Source organism: Ammodytes marinus (assembly GCF_949987685.1).
Source record: "Ammodytes marinus genome assembly, chromosome: 16".
In the NCBI taxonomy this organism is placed as follows: Eukaryota; Metazoa; Chordata; class Actinopteri; order Uranoscopiformes; family Ammodytidae; genus Ammodytes; species Ammodytes marinus.
In genome coordinates, this window is record NC_137220.1 from 7,891,072 (window position 1) to 7,907,960 (window position 16,889).

At 42.3% G+C, this 16,889-nt stretch overlaps 1 protein-coding gene across 1 annotated transcript in view; it reads left to right on the plus strand.

Annotated features, from left to right (window-relative positions):
• The window catches only part of LOC307262517 (homeobox protein Hox-B9a-like), a gene marked incomplete at both ends in the record, with an annotated part of 10,012 nt that extends 5,084 nt beyond the window's left edge, over nt 1–4,928 (plus strand). The window contains one exon of the mRNA XM_080043415.1: nt 4,693–4,928. Within this exon, the coding sequence (XP_079899541.1) occupies nt 4,693–4,928 (236 nt within the window). The remainder of the gene's footprint in view (nt 1–4,692) is intronic.
• Between the last annotated feature and the right edge of the window lie 11,961 nt (nt 4,929–16,889).

The following is a 16,889-nucleotide window of genomic DNA, read 5'->3' on the forward strand; positions in this document are numbered from 1 at the left end:
ATTACACTTCAGTCTTTGTGCTGCTGCTGCCGGGGCATGGCCAGAAAGTTATTACACCCCCCCCCCCCTGCCCCCCCCCCCCCCCCCCCAAGTTTATTAAGTTATAACGCCAGCAGGGTGAACAACCCCCATTAATTGGCGTGTTGCTGTTGGTGGCTTGGGTGGGATGGGGGTGTATACTGGGGTGTAGGGAGGGAGGGGGGGGGGGGGTAAAATACGATGTGGGGATTGTAATAACGTGCCTCTGGGATATACGAGAGGTCAATTTCTGGAACTGTTAGTGGGGGAAACTGCAAAGGGAGGCGAGAAAAGAGACGGGATGTGATATTTGTCTTGTAGCCTTTTGGTCACTGTTTCTATATAGCGAGCGAGCATTCATCACGGCTGGGACACACACAGGCACACAGACACGCATGCACTCACGCGCGCACACACACACACACACACACACACACACACACACACACACACACACACACACACACACACACACACACACACACACACACACACACACACACACACACACACACACACACACACACACACACGCACACTGGCCTGCAATTGAACACATCGTGCTTGAGGGCCGGGACATAGCTTTATTGCAGGAAAATCAATCTTTTCATCCGTGTACCTGTCCATGTGGCATCCAAGCAACACATTGCTCTTGCAGATACATGGATGTAGCCTAAAGAGAAAACTTCAAGTTAACTAGAACAACCCATCCCCCAGACACACACACACACAAACACCTTTACTCTTTCATTCTATGTGTAATCATCTTTATTGTATTCCCTCTCCTCGGAAAGAAAAGTCTATTCCGTCCAATGTCACCACCAGCACACCATAGACACACACACACACACACACACACACACACACACACACACACACACACACACACACACACACACACACACAGACAACCCCTCAAACCGGTTCGTCATCCTGGGTGACAGCCACGGTCGCGGCACAGCTCGGAGGGTATAATGGATGGTCTTGGCGGTGATTATACACACGGGGAATGCAAAGCACCCACTTTAACCGTGTGACAAAAAGCCCTCTGCCCCCCCCCCCCACACACACACACACACACCACACTCCAGCCTGTCCTCACCTCTTTACCACGCATCATTTTGCCCTGAGATGAAATCGATCCTCTACATGCTGGCCCTGTTGGAAGGAAATTGATTCCAGAGGGTATAAGAGGACGTGTTTACTGATGATGGCTGGTTGGAGTAACACTGGGACAGGGACGGGCTGAGGCAGTGTATGGTACATCACTGGCAGACATCTTGGATTTGCAGTCTTTATTCAAACCCACAGTCTCCATGTTTGAGCTAACAAACAAACAAACAAACAAACAAACCCAGAAAGCTCTTTGTAGTACTCCTGTCAGTTTTCAGGCTTAACAGGCTCTCAACTCCTCTCCAGCTAAATATCAGATGAAAAGTCATGGGACTCTGTTTTGTCAATGCAAAATTCAAATTTTTGAGTGAAAGCTTTATGTCTGCTTCGTTGAGTGGTCTACCTCTAGGCTATTAATTATGCATTGTTGGAAACCATGTAATTGGGTTTCAGTGCATTCCAATCATCATAGTCATTTGTTCTTTTAAAGTAAAATGATTGTATGTCCGTATTCCTATCATGCCATTATTTTGGGACTTTTTGAGTTCTGTGCAGATCTCCTTGACAACCTATGTCTACTGAGTTCTGCATAGGCAATTTTTTCTTGTGTTGTTTCAATTCAAAAACTGGTGGACAGTTCAAAACCATTGGTCAGGTAATTGAATGTTGCTAATGAATCAGATCTGAGATCAGATGTACAACTATTGGACAGCTTCCTTGTGTGTTCATGATGGTGTGTTCACTTGCTGCTGTGATAGGTGATAGACGGACGTGACTGAAGTTTAACTCCTAAACAAGTTAAACTTTTCACTGGATCAGAATTACGACTTTTTATTGATTTGGACTTAAAATTGCAAATGTTAGTATTTTAGGAACCTATAACTTCAACTTCCTATAATATTATTTGTATTAGTATTTTTGTATTTTTATTTTTCATCATTCTCAACTCAACTTTTCCAATGACTCATAAGAAACAGAAGAAGCTGCACATTTGAACGTGGGTAGTGGGAAGTGTAGAGAAATCTGGTCAGACAGAATGCTGGAATGCTGACTGTGCTGGTGCATGGTGCCGCCCAGTTGAAAAAGACAATCATTGCTGGAAAATGTCCTATCCGATGTGGTGTGTGAATTGCCTTGGCATTAGAGCAAGTTTGATTGTCAACACCGTGAAATATTACCAGTGAAATTGAAGACAGATGAAGCCTCCACCCAGCAGACTTGGCTCCTCGCTAATTCGTCCTAGCTTGAGTGTAAAGGAGGCTCAGTCTTTGCCCTGGGACACGTGAGTGATAAGATCGTCCCTTCTAGAGGACTTTGGCTGGCTTTTTTAGATAGGAAGAGAAAAAGTCCTTTGTAATAACTCGCCCTGCTGATAAATCTCCTTATTTTTTGGCTTTTAGACAGCAGACATGTTGCCCAAAGTGATTTAGATGGAGCCATATATTCCTAAATCTAGCCTGATGTTTGGACTGAGTCGGTCTGACCTAGTGCCACCGGTGGGAGGCTTTAATAAAAGAACAAACAGCTACAGTGACTGTGCATGAACCAACCTTTATGCCAGTAAATCCAGCAGGGTGTATTCCCCCTCTTTAAGGTCCCATTTGGGGGTTGCACAGGCCAGACTTTTTGGATTGCACTGCTTTACTGAGATGATGTCACTGATCACAAGCGCATGCCAGAACACAGCAGCTTCACACAAAGTAGTTCCAGAGTTGTCTGCATGGCTTCTTCTGCTTTGCACATTTCCCCTGTTCGCTGTTCTTCACTGAAGGTGGTCTATGTGACACAGTTCACTTATCTTTGCTGTTCACACTGCATTTTAAGACATATAGCTCAGAAGGTAAGAAAAAAAAAGTAAAGCTTTATCTTTACAGACTCAGCTATTGAAAGAGCCCGTTCACTGGCTTGATAGAGAAGTGATTTAATGTAGGAAGACTATAGCCTGACCTAACAAGATTTATTTTTATTACTTTAAAAATCAAAAGTGGAAGTGAACCAGAAGCGATTCTCCTACTATTCCTGTCTTTGGCTTGATTGTTTTTTTTAAGTTGAAAGGTTTCTCTTCTGACTCTGGCTGCTCAACTGATCAAACGCACAACAATATTTGCAGGTAGAAACAGTGTTAAAGGAAAGGCTAAAGTTCATAGTGAGAAAATGGCTCAGTGTCTTGTGAAGCCGTGAGAGTCCCACTATGTGGCCATAGTTGAGATGCCTTGGTGCTAGCTTTCAGCCCCAAAACCAGACCATTGCTGCCCATAAAAGATGTCTCAAGGCTTGAAAGAAAGGTGTGTGTGTGTGTGTGTGTGTGTGTGTGTGTGTGTGTGTGTGTGTGTGTGTGTGTGTGGCAAAATAGCATGTCGTCATACAATCTCTTTTTTAGCACCTTTAAGTGTTGGCTGCCTGCCTTGATAAAACAAAATTAGCTCTTATGGATGGACAATCTGCTTTCAAGTTAACGAGTTTCTTCTAATTAAGAGAAACCACTAGCCATTTTCAACTTGTTCAAACTGGTTTTTCGTACAATCTTTGAGTGAAAATCACACCCTATATTTGAGTTTAATGAAAGGCGAAGGGAGAACATGTTCTTCTATAATCCCAGGAGGGCCATACATTTCCCAACGCTTATTAATTTAGTAGCAATCAGAAAGAGAGGCGGTGACAATGTGCTGAGCTGCGATCATCATTCTCACGCAGGAAAAAAGGGCTAAAAATAAATATCCATGCTGTCTTTGTTTGTCCGCTGTCGGCTCCCGTTTTTGGTCACGAAATTTGTTATAGCAACAGAAACACACTCTGTTGAAATGTTGGCATGTTTTATTTCTTTTAACATTAATCTGTTACCAATATCACCACCGTTAATATTAATACATCTTATATGTGTCCGCTGAAGGTCACCTTCAAGCAGGACCCGCATGCCGTTATATCATAGGCTATAGAATTAACTGCGGCTGTCAGAATATCAGCTATCTAATTGGCTCATTTAAAGTTATTTATTGCTTTTTATGCATTATCTTTAAATTGTACTTTTTTGTAAAGGTCTGAATAACGTTTAGGAGCACGCGTCATGAGTAAAATAATAAACTAAAGAGACAAAGAGCTATGGATCAGAATGAGTTTCATTCAGTTTGTCTTTGTATTGTTTTCGCTCCACTTTTAATATTTTGTATATGTTTATTTATTCTGTAACCTATCTTGTCGCCCTCTCCGTGCGTGCAGTCTGCAGGCTGGATGAAGGAGCTCGTCTGTCTTGCACGTGGTGGTGTCATATAAAACCGCCATGGATCTACTTGTGTGAAATGTGTGCGCCCATGGTGGTGACACCGTTAACCTAGTTTACGCACCAAAGTGTCAATTGCAGAGTCAGGTGTTTTTCCGAGTCAAGCTTTTTACGCACGGATATAATATGTTGTTTCGGTCAGTGAATGTGTTTTTCTCGCCTTAAACAAACGCACAAAGGAGATGGCATGAGAGAAAGCATGGCACACGTGTATTTATTGTTATTATTTGTTATTAATTCCCTCCCTTCCTTCCTTTCCTTTCATTCTCTTCTCTTCCTTACAGCTGACCCGTCGGCCAACTGGCTCCATGCGCGCTCCTCGCGGAAGAAGCGCTGCCCGTACACCAAATACCAGACCCTGGAGCTGGAGAAGGAGTTCCTGTTCAACATGTACCTCACGCGGGACCGGCGACACGAGGTGGCGCGCGCACTCAACCTGACGGAGCGACAGGTGAAGATCTGGTTCCAGAACCGCAGGATGAAAATGAAGAAACAGACCAAGGATCAACCCAAGGACTAGCGTCGTGCGCACAAACACGTTCAGACACGCAACGCACAGCACGCTCATATCATGTATCCAACCAACTGCTCCAACATAAAGTAGCCTATTTCTTATGACCACACAATGGCTTTCCATAGCACTGTAAGAAAAAAAAACGTCTGCTCCCAATTAGTTTTAATTAACCTCCAGGCTCAACCTTGTGAGCTTGAGTCCTAAACATCAGTACTGTATTTACACCTGATCAATGGCCTTTTTGATTATTGACAGTCGCCGAGGACGCCCCAAAATTAGACACAGACGTCTTCAGGAGGTCAGAAACGCCCCTTCTGACGTCAGAATGAGGCATAGAACTTTGGAATCTTTTGAGTTTGTGGTCACGGAGATTGATGGGTAAAAACCTCACAGACCAACAGAAATTGGCCCTGGACCTCTGTGGGTCGGACTCCATATCAAACGAATGATCGGACTGTTTGTTTCATAAACGGATAGCTCTTGCTCTTCCTACGTCTATAGTTTTATATTAGGCTACGCTATTTTGGCTTTGGTATTGGGCAACATTATGAAAGGGAAGAATGCAGCAACCCGCCTAGTGTTTCTACAACAGACTGGGCTAGTGGGGGGCGCAGAGAGAGATAGAGAGAGGGTTTTCTTGTTTCTTAAGCACTACTCTTTCTTTTATTAGTTATTTATTGTTCCGAAGGCGCGCAGAGGTGCTGAAACTGGCGTTTCACATGGCCATTAATAAGAACAGGGCGCGGAGGGAGGGGTAGGCCTACACACACACACACACACACACACACACACACACACACACACACACACACATTCTCTCTCTCACTCTCTCTCGTTGCTGGTATCATTTGATTAGAAAGCGCCTGATACAAGCAGCGAGCCGTCGTTTGTTTCCAGGTTGTCGGCCTAAGTAATGAGAAGATACCGCAGGCTGATGAGGTGGCAGGTGTGAGAACCCGACTCAGCAACCACCGGGAATCCGATTAGGCATATGTCGATACAGTCCTTCCCGCCACCCGCTCCCTCTCAACATGCTTTATGCGCTGCGGCGGCGGCTCATCCGCGGCCTTTATCGGCTATCGACCCGCGCGTCACATACGGCTGGAGTTAGCGGGCTTTATCTCACAGGACAAAGCACCACATTTGGAAAAATGAAATCCATCCCTCTTTAAATTTCGCTTGAATCATCAAGACTGTGTTTTGGGTGAATCCTCTTCATATGTATCCATCCGCCACTCTGACCTGAATTCACTTCACACCCAGATAGTTTTGGCTGCCTCTCCTCACATTCAGAGCCAGCGCGCTTTCGCAGCTCACACTCAAAAACAGCGTTATAGACAGGTGACACAAACACTTCGTCATAGCACTGTTCAACACAAATCGCCCATGGGTAATAATGATCGGTTTGCTATTTGCAGTAATGATTTTAGTACGCACAAGCTCCATGTGTGCATGCAGCACTGCTCTGCGCATCTCGGTCTCCTAGGTCACCATATTCCAATCTTTATTTAACGTGGGTAAATTGCATAATTTTTTTTTAAATAAACAAGCTCTATTTTTATACATACAGTAGGTTATGCTGTTTATATGCTATGCATGGCGGCTCTCTCATTTCAAGAAAGATGCGGATACTGCGCAAAACGGCGGGGTTGCAAACGCAAGTTGGGACTGAACAGAGAGCGAAACGCCTGCGCTCAAGTGTTTACTGACATTTTTTAAATTCCTTTATTGGGTTTTGTTTTTTTCCACATTCCTAGAGGTTCCATAACACGTCTATATAAGCAACTAGAACATTATACTCGCTCGAATCGCTTTAGCATTAGTGATCAGTTTTATCTAGTCAGATTCAGTTTATCCAGAATTGTATTGATCTGAGAGTTAAAATATGAAGAGGCCACGCCGGAGGACCGGCCTGCTACTAAGGCGCTATTTGAAGTGTCGTCGTAGTCAATAGCAGTTTTATGGACGGGCCATAAACAACACATTGGAATTACAACGTTTACAACATGGTCTGTGTGCGCGATGTCCAACGTTGCTTCTTGCAGACAACGAAGGCTGCTTGTGCACTCACATTCTTCATTTACGCACAGAAATGAACGGGTCTAAAAGTCTTAAACAGAGAAGCGTCTCGGTATCAAATCCTCTATTTAAGAGTGAAAATGTTTACATGGTTTGCGCATGAGTCACTCGTCATTTTAAAGACGTTATTTCGTCGTTTAGCTCTTTGTGTGTTCAATGTGTCGGGGGGAATGCTTATTGAAAAATAAAAAATAGACTAAAATAGGAGTTTCTCGATAGGAAATATTTCTAATTTATTGTATATAAAGTGAGTAACACCGTCTTTCTTATTGGAATGAGTTTAATATGCAGAATATTGTTTCGTCTTAATGGGACACGACATCTTATTGTAATATAGATGATTTTTCTTTTTCCCCTTTTGGTCTGTCATGTTTTTAAGGGTCTGTTTTCCATGTTGTGCCGACTGTCTGGATTCTGTGTTCTGATGTCAGTCCGATGCGCTCTGTGTCTTTGTTTTACGGTAATGAGTTGGACTCTGCTAATGTATAAAGGGGACAGATGACGAAAAGGTTTGAAATGATAATTTTTTATATGAATTATGTGTTAATCCCCGCCCTTAGTATGCCTTTTTATCCATTCCTGTCCCAGTATTTACTCTACTGACTAGAGGAACAAAGTGTCTGGAGTAATTTTTTTATTATTATTATAAAATATTTACAGGGCTCGAGTAGTCATTTAATTTCCTTCCGTTTTTATTTTTTTTAATGGGACAAATGTAAGCCATGTGTCAAGGCTAACGAGCAGGCCGACTCCAGTCACTCTGCTCCTCTCCTCCATGGGACCCGTCCCTCTCCCTTCTTGTATGTTTTCCTCTCTTCTCTCTGTGTTGTTGTCTCTTGTTTCTATATGTGCGATGGCACCGCTGATGCTGGATTCCTATTAAAGCAGAGACTTTACAGAAAAACCACTGTGCGTCATGTTATTGCATTGCCCGCTTCTCATTGCTCAAATCAAATAGAAATGGTTTGGGATGTTTGCTGTCTCTGAAAATAGAGCATTTACTCAGTCATTTAGCTTGTGGGGAGGACATGCTTTTAACTGCTGCACGCCGGTGTGAGGGAGGCTGCAGTGCCGCAGAGGAGATCCTTTTTTCGACTTCTTTTCTTTTTCGCACTTCTCCAGATTGAATTTGGTCACACGGTGGGAGGACGAGAAGAAAAGGGCCAGAGGAGGTGTGTATGTGTGTGTGTGTGTGGGAGGTGGGGGCTGCATGGGAGAGAATGGAGCGGATGAGCCAGCATGTGTTGAAAATATGTGTCTCTTCAGCGGTACACTGAATGAGAGGGGCGTCTGTTTGGCTGCAACACCAAAAGACTGTCATAAAACCATAAACACCCCCCACCCCACCCACCGACTCTCTCTCTATCACACACACACACACACACACACACACACACACACACACACACACACACACACACACACACACACACACACACATACAAACACAAACACAAACACAAACACACGCACAGATGAGGATGAGTGCATTCATTAGAAGCGTCGTCATCCGTCCATTAGGAGCTTGTGAAGCCGCTGCGGTTCCTGTGTTTGTCTCCACACCAAATGACTGACAGACTTGGAGTCTGATGAGGGCCAAAGGATCTCTATTTCCTCTCTGGCTTCTCACGTGATGTGGAAACATGGGCCTGGAAGCGCACAAGATGAACTGTGGAGTGTCCCTGGTATTCATTTTACCAGAGTAGTAACACTAAATATATGTATTGTATCAGTGTAAGTTGCTCAGTTCATTTTATGTAGCCACCAAACATTTCGCAAAATGTTCTGATGATTATTATTATTAGTTGTTCTTGTCAAATGTATTCCATCTGTGTACATTTTCCACAAGCTTCGTCTTTATCTTAACTTGATTTCTTCCCCTTTAAAACAATCAAATTTTAAAGACACAGAGTCCAGAAATATATCAGTACTGTATTGACCCCCCACATTGGCATGTGTGTATTGTTCCAAACCCTATAAGGACATGACCTCAGTGGTCCTGTTTGCAGGACCAGTAGTGATAGCAGCAGGAGAGTAGCTTTCATGTAGCTGGCATATATAGGCCTATAGAATTCCTGTTCCTTTTGTTTTGGGTCAGTTGGAAAGGGGTATGAGTGAAGGATAAGGTTAAAATCACAGGAGGCAATATCAGTGCAACACTGGCATCTGCAGCATCTGTCTAGGCAACACTTCATTTAAAGTATTTACTATATAAACACTGATGAAATGGTTTGTATAACACTTTAATATCCTTTAATGTAAATATAAGGTACAATAAAGTATTTCACCACCATTACAATCACAACTCCTCTAAACAGGCTTCTCTCAATAAGTCCTTACTGTTTGTACAACCATGTTACCATATACCATCAATCATTAACTTATTGATTTTGTTGCATATGGAATGCATAATGGTGGCAGTTTCATAATAAATATGTTAATCAACCATTTAAATGTCCTGGTATCTGCTTAACAAATGTATTACATGGTTAAAAAATATGTGCCGTTTGTATGTATAAGGTATGAATACTTTGTATCAGCAAAGAAGACTTATGAAGAGCTAGTAAATACAAAACCTGCAACGTATCTGATTATTATGATTGCTTTACAGAGTTGTTACAGTATGTGACAAAAAAAGGTAGAAAATAGGGCTTCTACACGCTTTAAAGGTGCAGTAAGCAATTCTGGAGAATGTTTGTTGACAAAATCACTTCTTATCATATCAGTGAATATCTCCTTAAAATCTGCTTCCTGTCTGTACTGCCAGTGCGCTGGGGAAAAAAGCTGGTGTTAACACTTGTTCTCCAGAATTGCTGACCCCACATATAATTGGGTGCTGAAAGAAAGTTGTAGGCCTAGCATTGTTGTGAGCTACATGTGTATTCGTAGAACTATGAGTAGTAACATACAAACAGTGCTGAGAGTGAGAGCACAACAGAGGCAGTGTCTGCTGTGAGGGGCCAATGAGGCCTGGGGACCGGAGCAGGTTTAGGGCCCCGGCACAGTGCGCCCGTAAACCATGCGTGGACTTGACGGCAGATGATTGTGATTCTTCTCTGAGGTCTAGCAGGGTCGCAGCTTCATTAAATCCAGAAGGCCTCCCTCTATCCTCAGCCCACTGTCCCAGGGAAGACCTCTGTGTGTGTGTGTGTGTGTGTGTGTGTGTGTGTGTGTGTGTGTGTGTGTGTGTGTGTGTGTGTGTGTGTGTGTGTGTGTGTGTGTGCGCATGTGTACTTGTACAACTATTTATGTGAGAACTGATTTCAGTTTTTAACCTTATAGGAGTAAGGGCCTTTTTTGAAAAGTGAGGACATTTTGGCCGGTTCTCACTTTGGGACAGACCTTTTAAAGAGCAGTATTATGAGGGTTACGACTAGGTTTTATCGCTAAGGTATGATTTAGGTTCAGGTTTGTAGACAAGTATAGTCCTACAAACGTGTGTGTGTGTGTGTGTGTGTGTGAGAGAGACATAGATAAACAGAGATAAAGACTGAGACAGAGAGATAGAGAGATGTCTGGACGGCTTGCTTTGCCACATGCCACAGTAAATCTAAGAGAAAGGAGCTAAACAGGAGCCTCACCACCGATTCACATCAGGTTAAGGAGGAGCTTCAGTTATGGAGGCACACAAACGCCAGGGAGACACTGTGGTCCAAATCTAGAAGGAGAGGGCCCAATAGTAGTAAGTATACTGGTATTATGGCTGTCTGAGAAGAAGCACTCATTCTATCAGCAGTGCTAAGTATAATATAGCACAAAGAAACAGAGAGTCTACCTGCACAGCCACTACTGTCTGTATCAAATATACATCCATTAAGAAAGATTAGATTAGATAGTCATATTCGGATTACCCAATGTAATACAGTATGATTTGGATCTAAGCAACCAAATTCCTTTTCAGTCTGTTTCTAATTTAAAAGAAATCCCCTTAGCGAGCATTTCGCTGGTCTGGAGTCAGTTGGTGGAGGTGGTGGGCTTGTGTTGCTGAGATTGTCACCCACAAACACAACTCCCATCCACCCTTTCTCTGTCACAACAGTGTGAGGCAATGGAACAATCCAGATCGGATCATTGTGGGTGATCTATTTTTCTGAACTATAAACGGAGCTGCGCCTGCGCAAGAAGACGCACCAAGCGCTGCTCCCGGCTAAATTCCTATATTCCCAGCCCATTTCGAACATGTCCAAATCCACCAATGTGTCTTCACTTGATCCTCTCATATTAAAACAGAGTGTACAGATAATAAACTGGCTTCGCTCATACACATAGTGGGTGGATGGGAGCGGGCCCCATAGCAGCTCTGCCCTGTCCCCAGACATTGAATGAGCTGTTTTACACTGCACAGCTTTCTATAATTCATCAGGCAGCATGAAGAATATCACTCATATTCATAAATCCTCTCAGAGTTATGGCCCTGCTGATACAAATGGCTGTATGGATCACATCACATCAGCCATTCTGGACTCATTAACAGTCGGACGGGCCAGCCAATGCTGCTGCTGCCGTGCACGTGTTACGACTACAGCTGGCTCCGAGCGGCCACAGGAAAGACATTATAATAATAACATCAAATATAATAATGATAAACGTATGTACAGCGGGCAAAGGAATAGAACCTCAAATATAACATTCATAATGAGCACGACGACATCAATAATAGCAATATGAGTATAGCGTCAGAGCACTTTCTGTAATTACGCACAACAATACAAGAAGCCTATCCTAAATGTGTATGCTACATATCTCTCTCCTCCATCAAAGATAATATTACGACACTTTTTTCTCTTCTTATTCTTTCTTCAAGTCTCAACTTTGTGGAGCTTTCACTCCAGTGCACCATGACAGTTTTTATGACAATGTGAGACGTATGTGAAATGTTTTTTTAAATTATTAGAACGATTTTTTGTTCAAAGATAGGCTACATTTGCGCTATAACAAGTGTGGGTCAGCTTTATTATTTAACAAATATATAATAATTATATTTATTCTTCATATTTATAATTCCAATTATTTTAGAGTTTAATATTTTCTATATTAATGAAACAAAATAAAAACTACATTTGGTTATGATTTTTCAACGCATTAAATAAAAATTTAAACATACATATATATATATATATATATATATATATATATATATATATATAAATCCCCCCTCCCATAGTCCCAATTGTAATAATAATATTAATAATAATAATCATGAAAAAAAACGAAATTGTATTTTTTTTTATTATAATTTTAAGAAAAAAATAGTAAACCACAAAGTAACCAATCAAATTGAAGATCAAAATGAAGGTTTTCACTTGCAGCTGACAGCCCCATATTATTGCTCTGCCATGCACTTCTTCGCCCCTGTTGGCCCATTCCTTCGGAAAACGGTTAAGGCAGCGGCACACACACAGCCCATCTCTCCGTCTCTTCCAAATGATTCACATCCATCTGCATTCACAGTAGTTACTGTTTCAAAGCCACAAATCTCCGGCCGGTTTGATTTTTTCTCTCGGAGCGCGTCGCCCGGTTGGAGCTTCACGGGGAAGATTAGGCTTCCTGCATTTATTTCTGCTCTAATTGTTAAAAGCAAAAGTGGAATCCGTTCGTTCAGAATAAGCGTTGTTTCATTTGTTTTATTATACTTCAAAAGAAAGAAAAAAAGAGCTGAGAGGGTCTCTTCCTTTGGGCCAATAAAGCTCCAGCCGCGTTCTCTTCTCCTCTTCTTCGCTTTCTCACGTCAGTTGTTTTGCACGCGCTTCCTATTTTAAAAACACGGAAACAAAACAGCACGAGAGGAGCAGGATGTGCTGCGTGCACCGGGGGGCTTGAGATCACGAACAAAAAAAAGATACCCGATCGAGTATGGGGCGGTGCGTATAGGCCTATAGGGCGGAGGGGTGATGCGGGATGCGGATATACGCGCGGGCTGGAAGAAGCCGCCGCCGACTGTCATAAAAACAGCCAAGAGGAAGACGGAAGAGAGGATCAGAGGAGAGAGAGAGAGAGCGAGAGAGAGAGAAAGAGGATTCAATGCGGTGCGGCGCAATAAAAGAATATGACGGCAATAAAAGTTTATAGCGTATACATTTCTGAAGGTTAAGAACTAAACGGCTGTAAAGCAAACACGCCGAGAGAAAGAGAGAGAGGGGGCGGGGGGGTGCAGAGAGAGAGGAAATATTAGAAGTAAAGTTTCAAATCCCTGTGCTTTATCACTTATTATTTGGGGTCTGAATTGGGTTGATAGGCGCTTAAAGGCAAGAGGGGTTGAGCCAATGTTAGTGTTATGCGCTCTAGACTTTGGAGAGGCCGCGGAGTGATAGATAGACAGGCCTTGATATGGATATGGTTATGGAGGAAGATGGTTAGATTCTGCTGCTTTGATTTGGTGCTACTTGTTTGGGAGAGTGTGTGTTTGTGTGTGTGTGTGGGGGGGGGAGGGGGGATTCCTTCCTACTCCTACTCCTCCTTCCTTTACCTCTTTTCAGCTTTGGGAGTTTTATGGTTTGGCAGCCATTTGGCTCTATAGTTTTTGCACCCTGATTGTGCGCACGTTTACGCATACATGTGTGTGTGTGTGTGTGTGTGTGTGTGTGTGTGTGTGTGTGTGTGTGTGTGTGTGTGTGTGTGTGTGTGTGTGTGTGTGTGTGTGTGTGTTGTATCTCGTCCTATACTCCCTTTTTTATGACTCACATGCATCCTAAAAGCCAGATCGTGTGGCATAAATCCCCCCAGACAGCAGACCCCGACAGACAGGATGTGCTGTGGCCGGCTTCCATGCTTCTTTTCTGGCCTAGAGAGAGCGCGGCGGGGCCTGGGCCGGAGCTGCACAGCGGGAGGGGGAGCCAGAGAAATGCCATGTGATTTTGAACCTGCACAACAGCATGACAGCTGACAGCAGAGTGGGTTAGAGGGGAATCACATATAACTCTTTTTATTTTATTATTACTATTTTTTTCTCCATTAGGATAGTCTAAAGGGCTCATATTTCCACAGGGGTGAAAGGGAAGATCTGAGCTGCAGTCTCTTCAGATAATGGTAACAACCGGTTTTACAGTCTGTTTACAACCTGCAATTTAGCAACTAGCACACACACACACACACACACACACACACACACACACACACACACACACACACACACACACACACACACACACACACACACACACACACACACACACACACACACACACACACACACACCATGTCCCTCAAACATAAAAGCAACGATCATCTGCGGTAATAAAAAGGGTTTGTCTGGATTTCGATGACACAGAATGGGGGTAGGCCTATGCGTAGACTTTTCCATTTTTCAACGCTTTAAAAAAATATATTTTATCATGTTTACAGTTTATAAAAGCAACGATGGCAGAGTTTCAGAAAGTCTAAAACGTTGTCCAATAAAAAAAAACATTTTAGCCCCAATATAACATTAATGTGTTTATAATTCAGTATATCATTTATAATTAGATTTTCATCTCAGATTTTTTTTTGCATTTTTCAGTTGCAAATTATTAATATTTCGTCTTCACGCATACATAAGGAAAATATTAATGCCAGCACGATACTTATGCCAATACATGAAATGTCACCATATACCTATACAGTTTTATTTTATTTTATAATTTATATTTGTATAGGTCTACATTATATATATATAATGTAGACCTATACACACACATATATATATATATATATATATATATATATATATATATATATATATATATATATATATATATATATATATATATATATATGTATATATATATATATATATATGTATATATATATATATATATATATATATATATATATATATATATATATATATATAATCTTTATAATTTATGGATACATTATAAAATAAAATAAATCATGTAACTTTGAGCGTTTCATACTAGTTTATTAAACATAGTTGATTTGTAGATTGTTCCTGTCAATTTGTATTTGTAGGACTGGTTGAGTTCAAATGTAAAGCAGAAATTGCAGGGGCTACTTATTTATTTATTATTTCATCTTGTGACACTTTTTAATGTAACATTTGAGATTTCAATAGTTTAAAGGACCGTTCATATCTGTGTAATTCACGTTCTGGATGAAACGAATATGTCCAAACGTATTACATGTATCAGCGGGACTGAACTTTACATTTCCACTCTGACAGTTCCATGTGACAGGTCGGTCCTGTCTGCATTTCACTTCCTTTTCTTTCACAAATCAGCCCTTATATATCTGCCCTCCAATCCCAACCCAGTTTGATTTTAAAGCATCTTTTGTAGCTTCATGTCCGCACAACAATAAAGCCGGAGAAGAACCCGGCAGTCCTCCTGTGGCCTTACATCAGACGGCCGCTTGATGGCGGTCTTGCTCCACCAATGATCAAGCCTGGCCTGAGGTTTGACTTGGCTTTACGTGAGACACACACATGCAGGGGGGTGAAACTTGTCACTGTCTTAATGTATTTTAAAGGGCACATTTTCAGAAGTAGTGAGGCGGTTAGGACACTTTTTGACTTTGCTTAAGAACATCGTGACACTTTCAGGTCCTTTCAGCAGCGTGCAGGGGATGAAGAGGATGTATTGAGGCCTTGGAAATAATAACCCGCAGACGTGAAGGATACGTATAGGCTGCCCGGAAATGTGCCTTTTTCTTGGTGAACAATTAACAGCGAGGACGTTGGCATTGGCCTATTTTCTGCCTCTACGTTATAGGCATGCGTTGTGCAGGTGCCGTTAGTTTAAGTGAGTTAATTCTGCAGGAATGAGCCGATAACAGACTTTTCACGCTTTTTTTACAGACTACATTCCCATCTCACCCAGCGGACCTCAGATCTTATGAGCAAACACTTTATTGGAATTGTAAAACACGGCACAGTGAAGTTTCAATAAGATCATTTTCTGGATAATAAATTGGAAAAATACAGCGGCAATTACTCCTCAGAAAGTCGGGCGCCCGATCAGCTGATTTACCACAACACAGTGTGTAATTCAGTCAGGCGGGCGCTGGCAACATTTAGGCCTGGCGTGTCAGCGCCTTATAATCTAAATAAATTAAATTTCGTGTAATTGACATTTTTATTTGGCTGTCGTGGGAGCGCAATAGACTCGATAACATTCTACGATGGAAATAAAAGGATAACTCAAAAAAACGAAATAGTATTGCAATTATCAAAACTTAAGGTCGAGCACATGTCTGCTGCAGGAACCCCTTTCACTGGTCGCTCATATCTGATTGAAAGGAAACTTTCAGGCACGAATTTAGCAGGAAAATGATGTCTATATCAAAATTGAAATTGATCCACAGTTGACTCCTTTTGGGCTAATCTCTGCACTTAGAACCACCTTACTTTTTACGAGCCGCAGATGTTACAAGGCCAAGCTTAACCTTCCCACAACTAAAGAAAAACACCGTCCTTCCACCTCAGCTTACAGGAAGGACCACGGCCGTATGGGGGGGGGGGGGGGGGGTGGAGGGGGAGGCAATTAAATACCGAGCACGGATGAGGCGTTTACGGCCTCCGGTCGTGCAAAGGGCGCGTCGTAAAAGAAAAAGCCGCCGCAAGAACGTAAACAAGCAAACACTGCCCGTCCGCTTTATGGATTTTTATAGTTTGTTAAAGCGTTTACAGTCACTTTCTCCTAGCCTATTACCCTCCCCAGTCCTCCTCACGTGTTTATTGAGATCATATTTATAAAAGTATGACTATATACGATGAGCAGGAAGCGTGCGTCCAGGGCCCCGCAGCTCATGGCATTTCTGACCAAGCATGCAGTCAGATTGGGAAGAAGAAGGCTCCGACAACTGTCTTTAAAACCTCAATTACATTTATAGGCTAGTACTTGTTAAAACCAATACCAATTAGGAAGCGCTTCCCCTCCACTCGCTCTCTCTCTC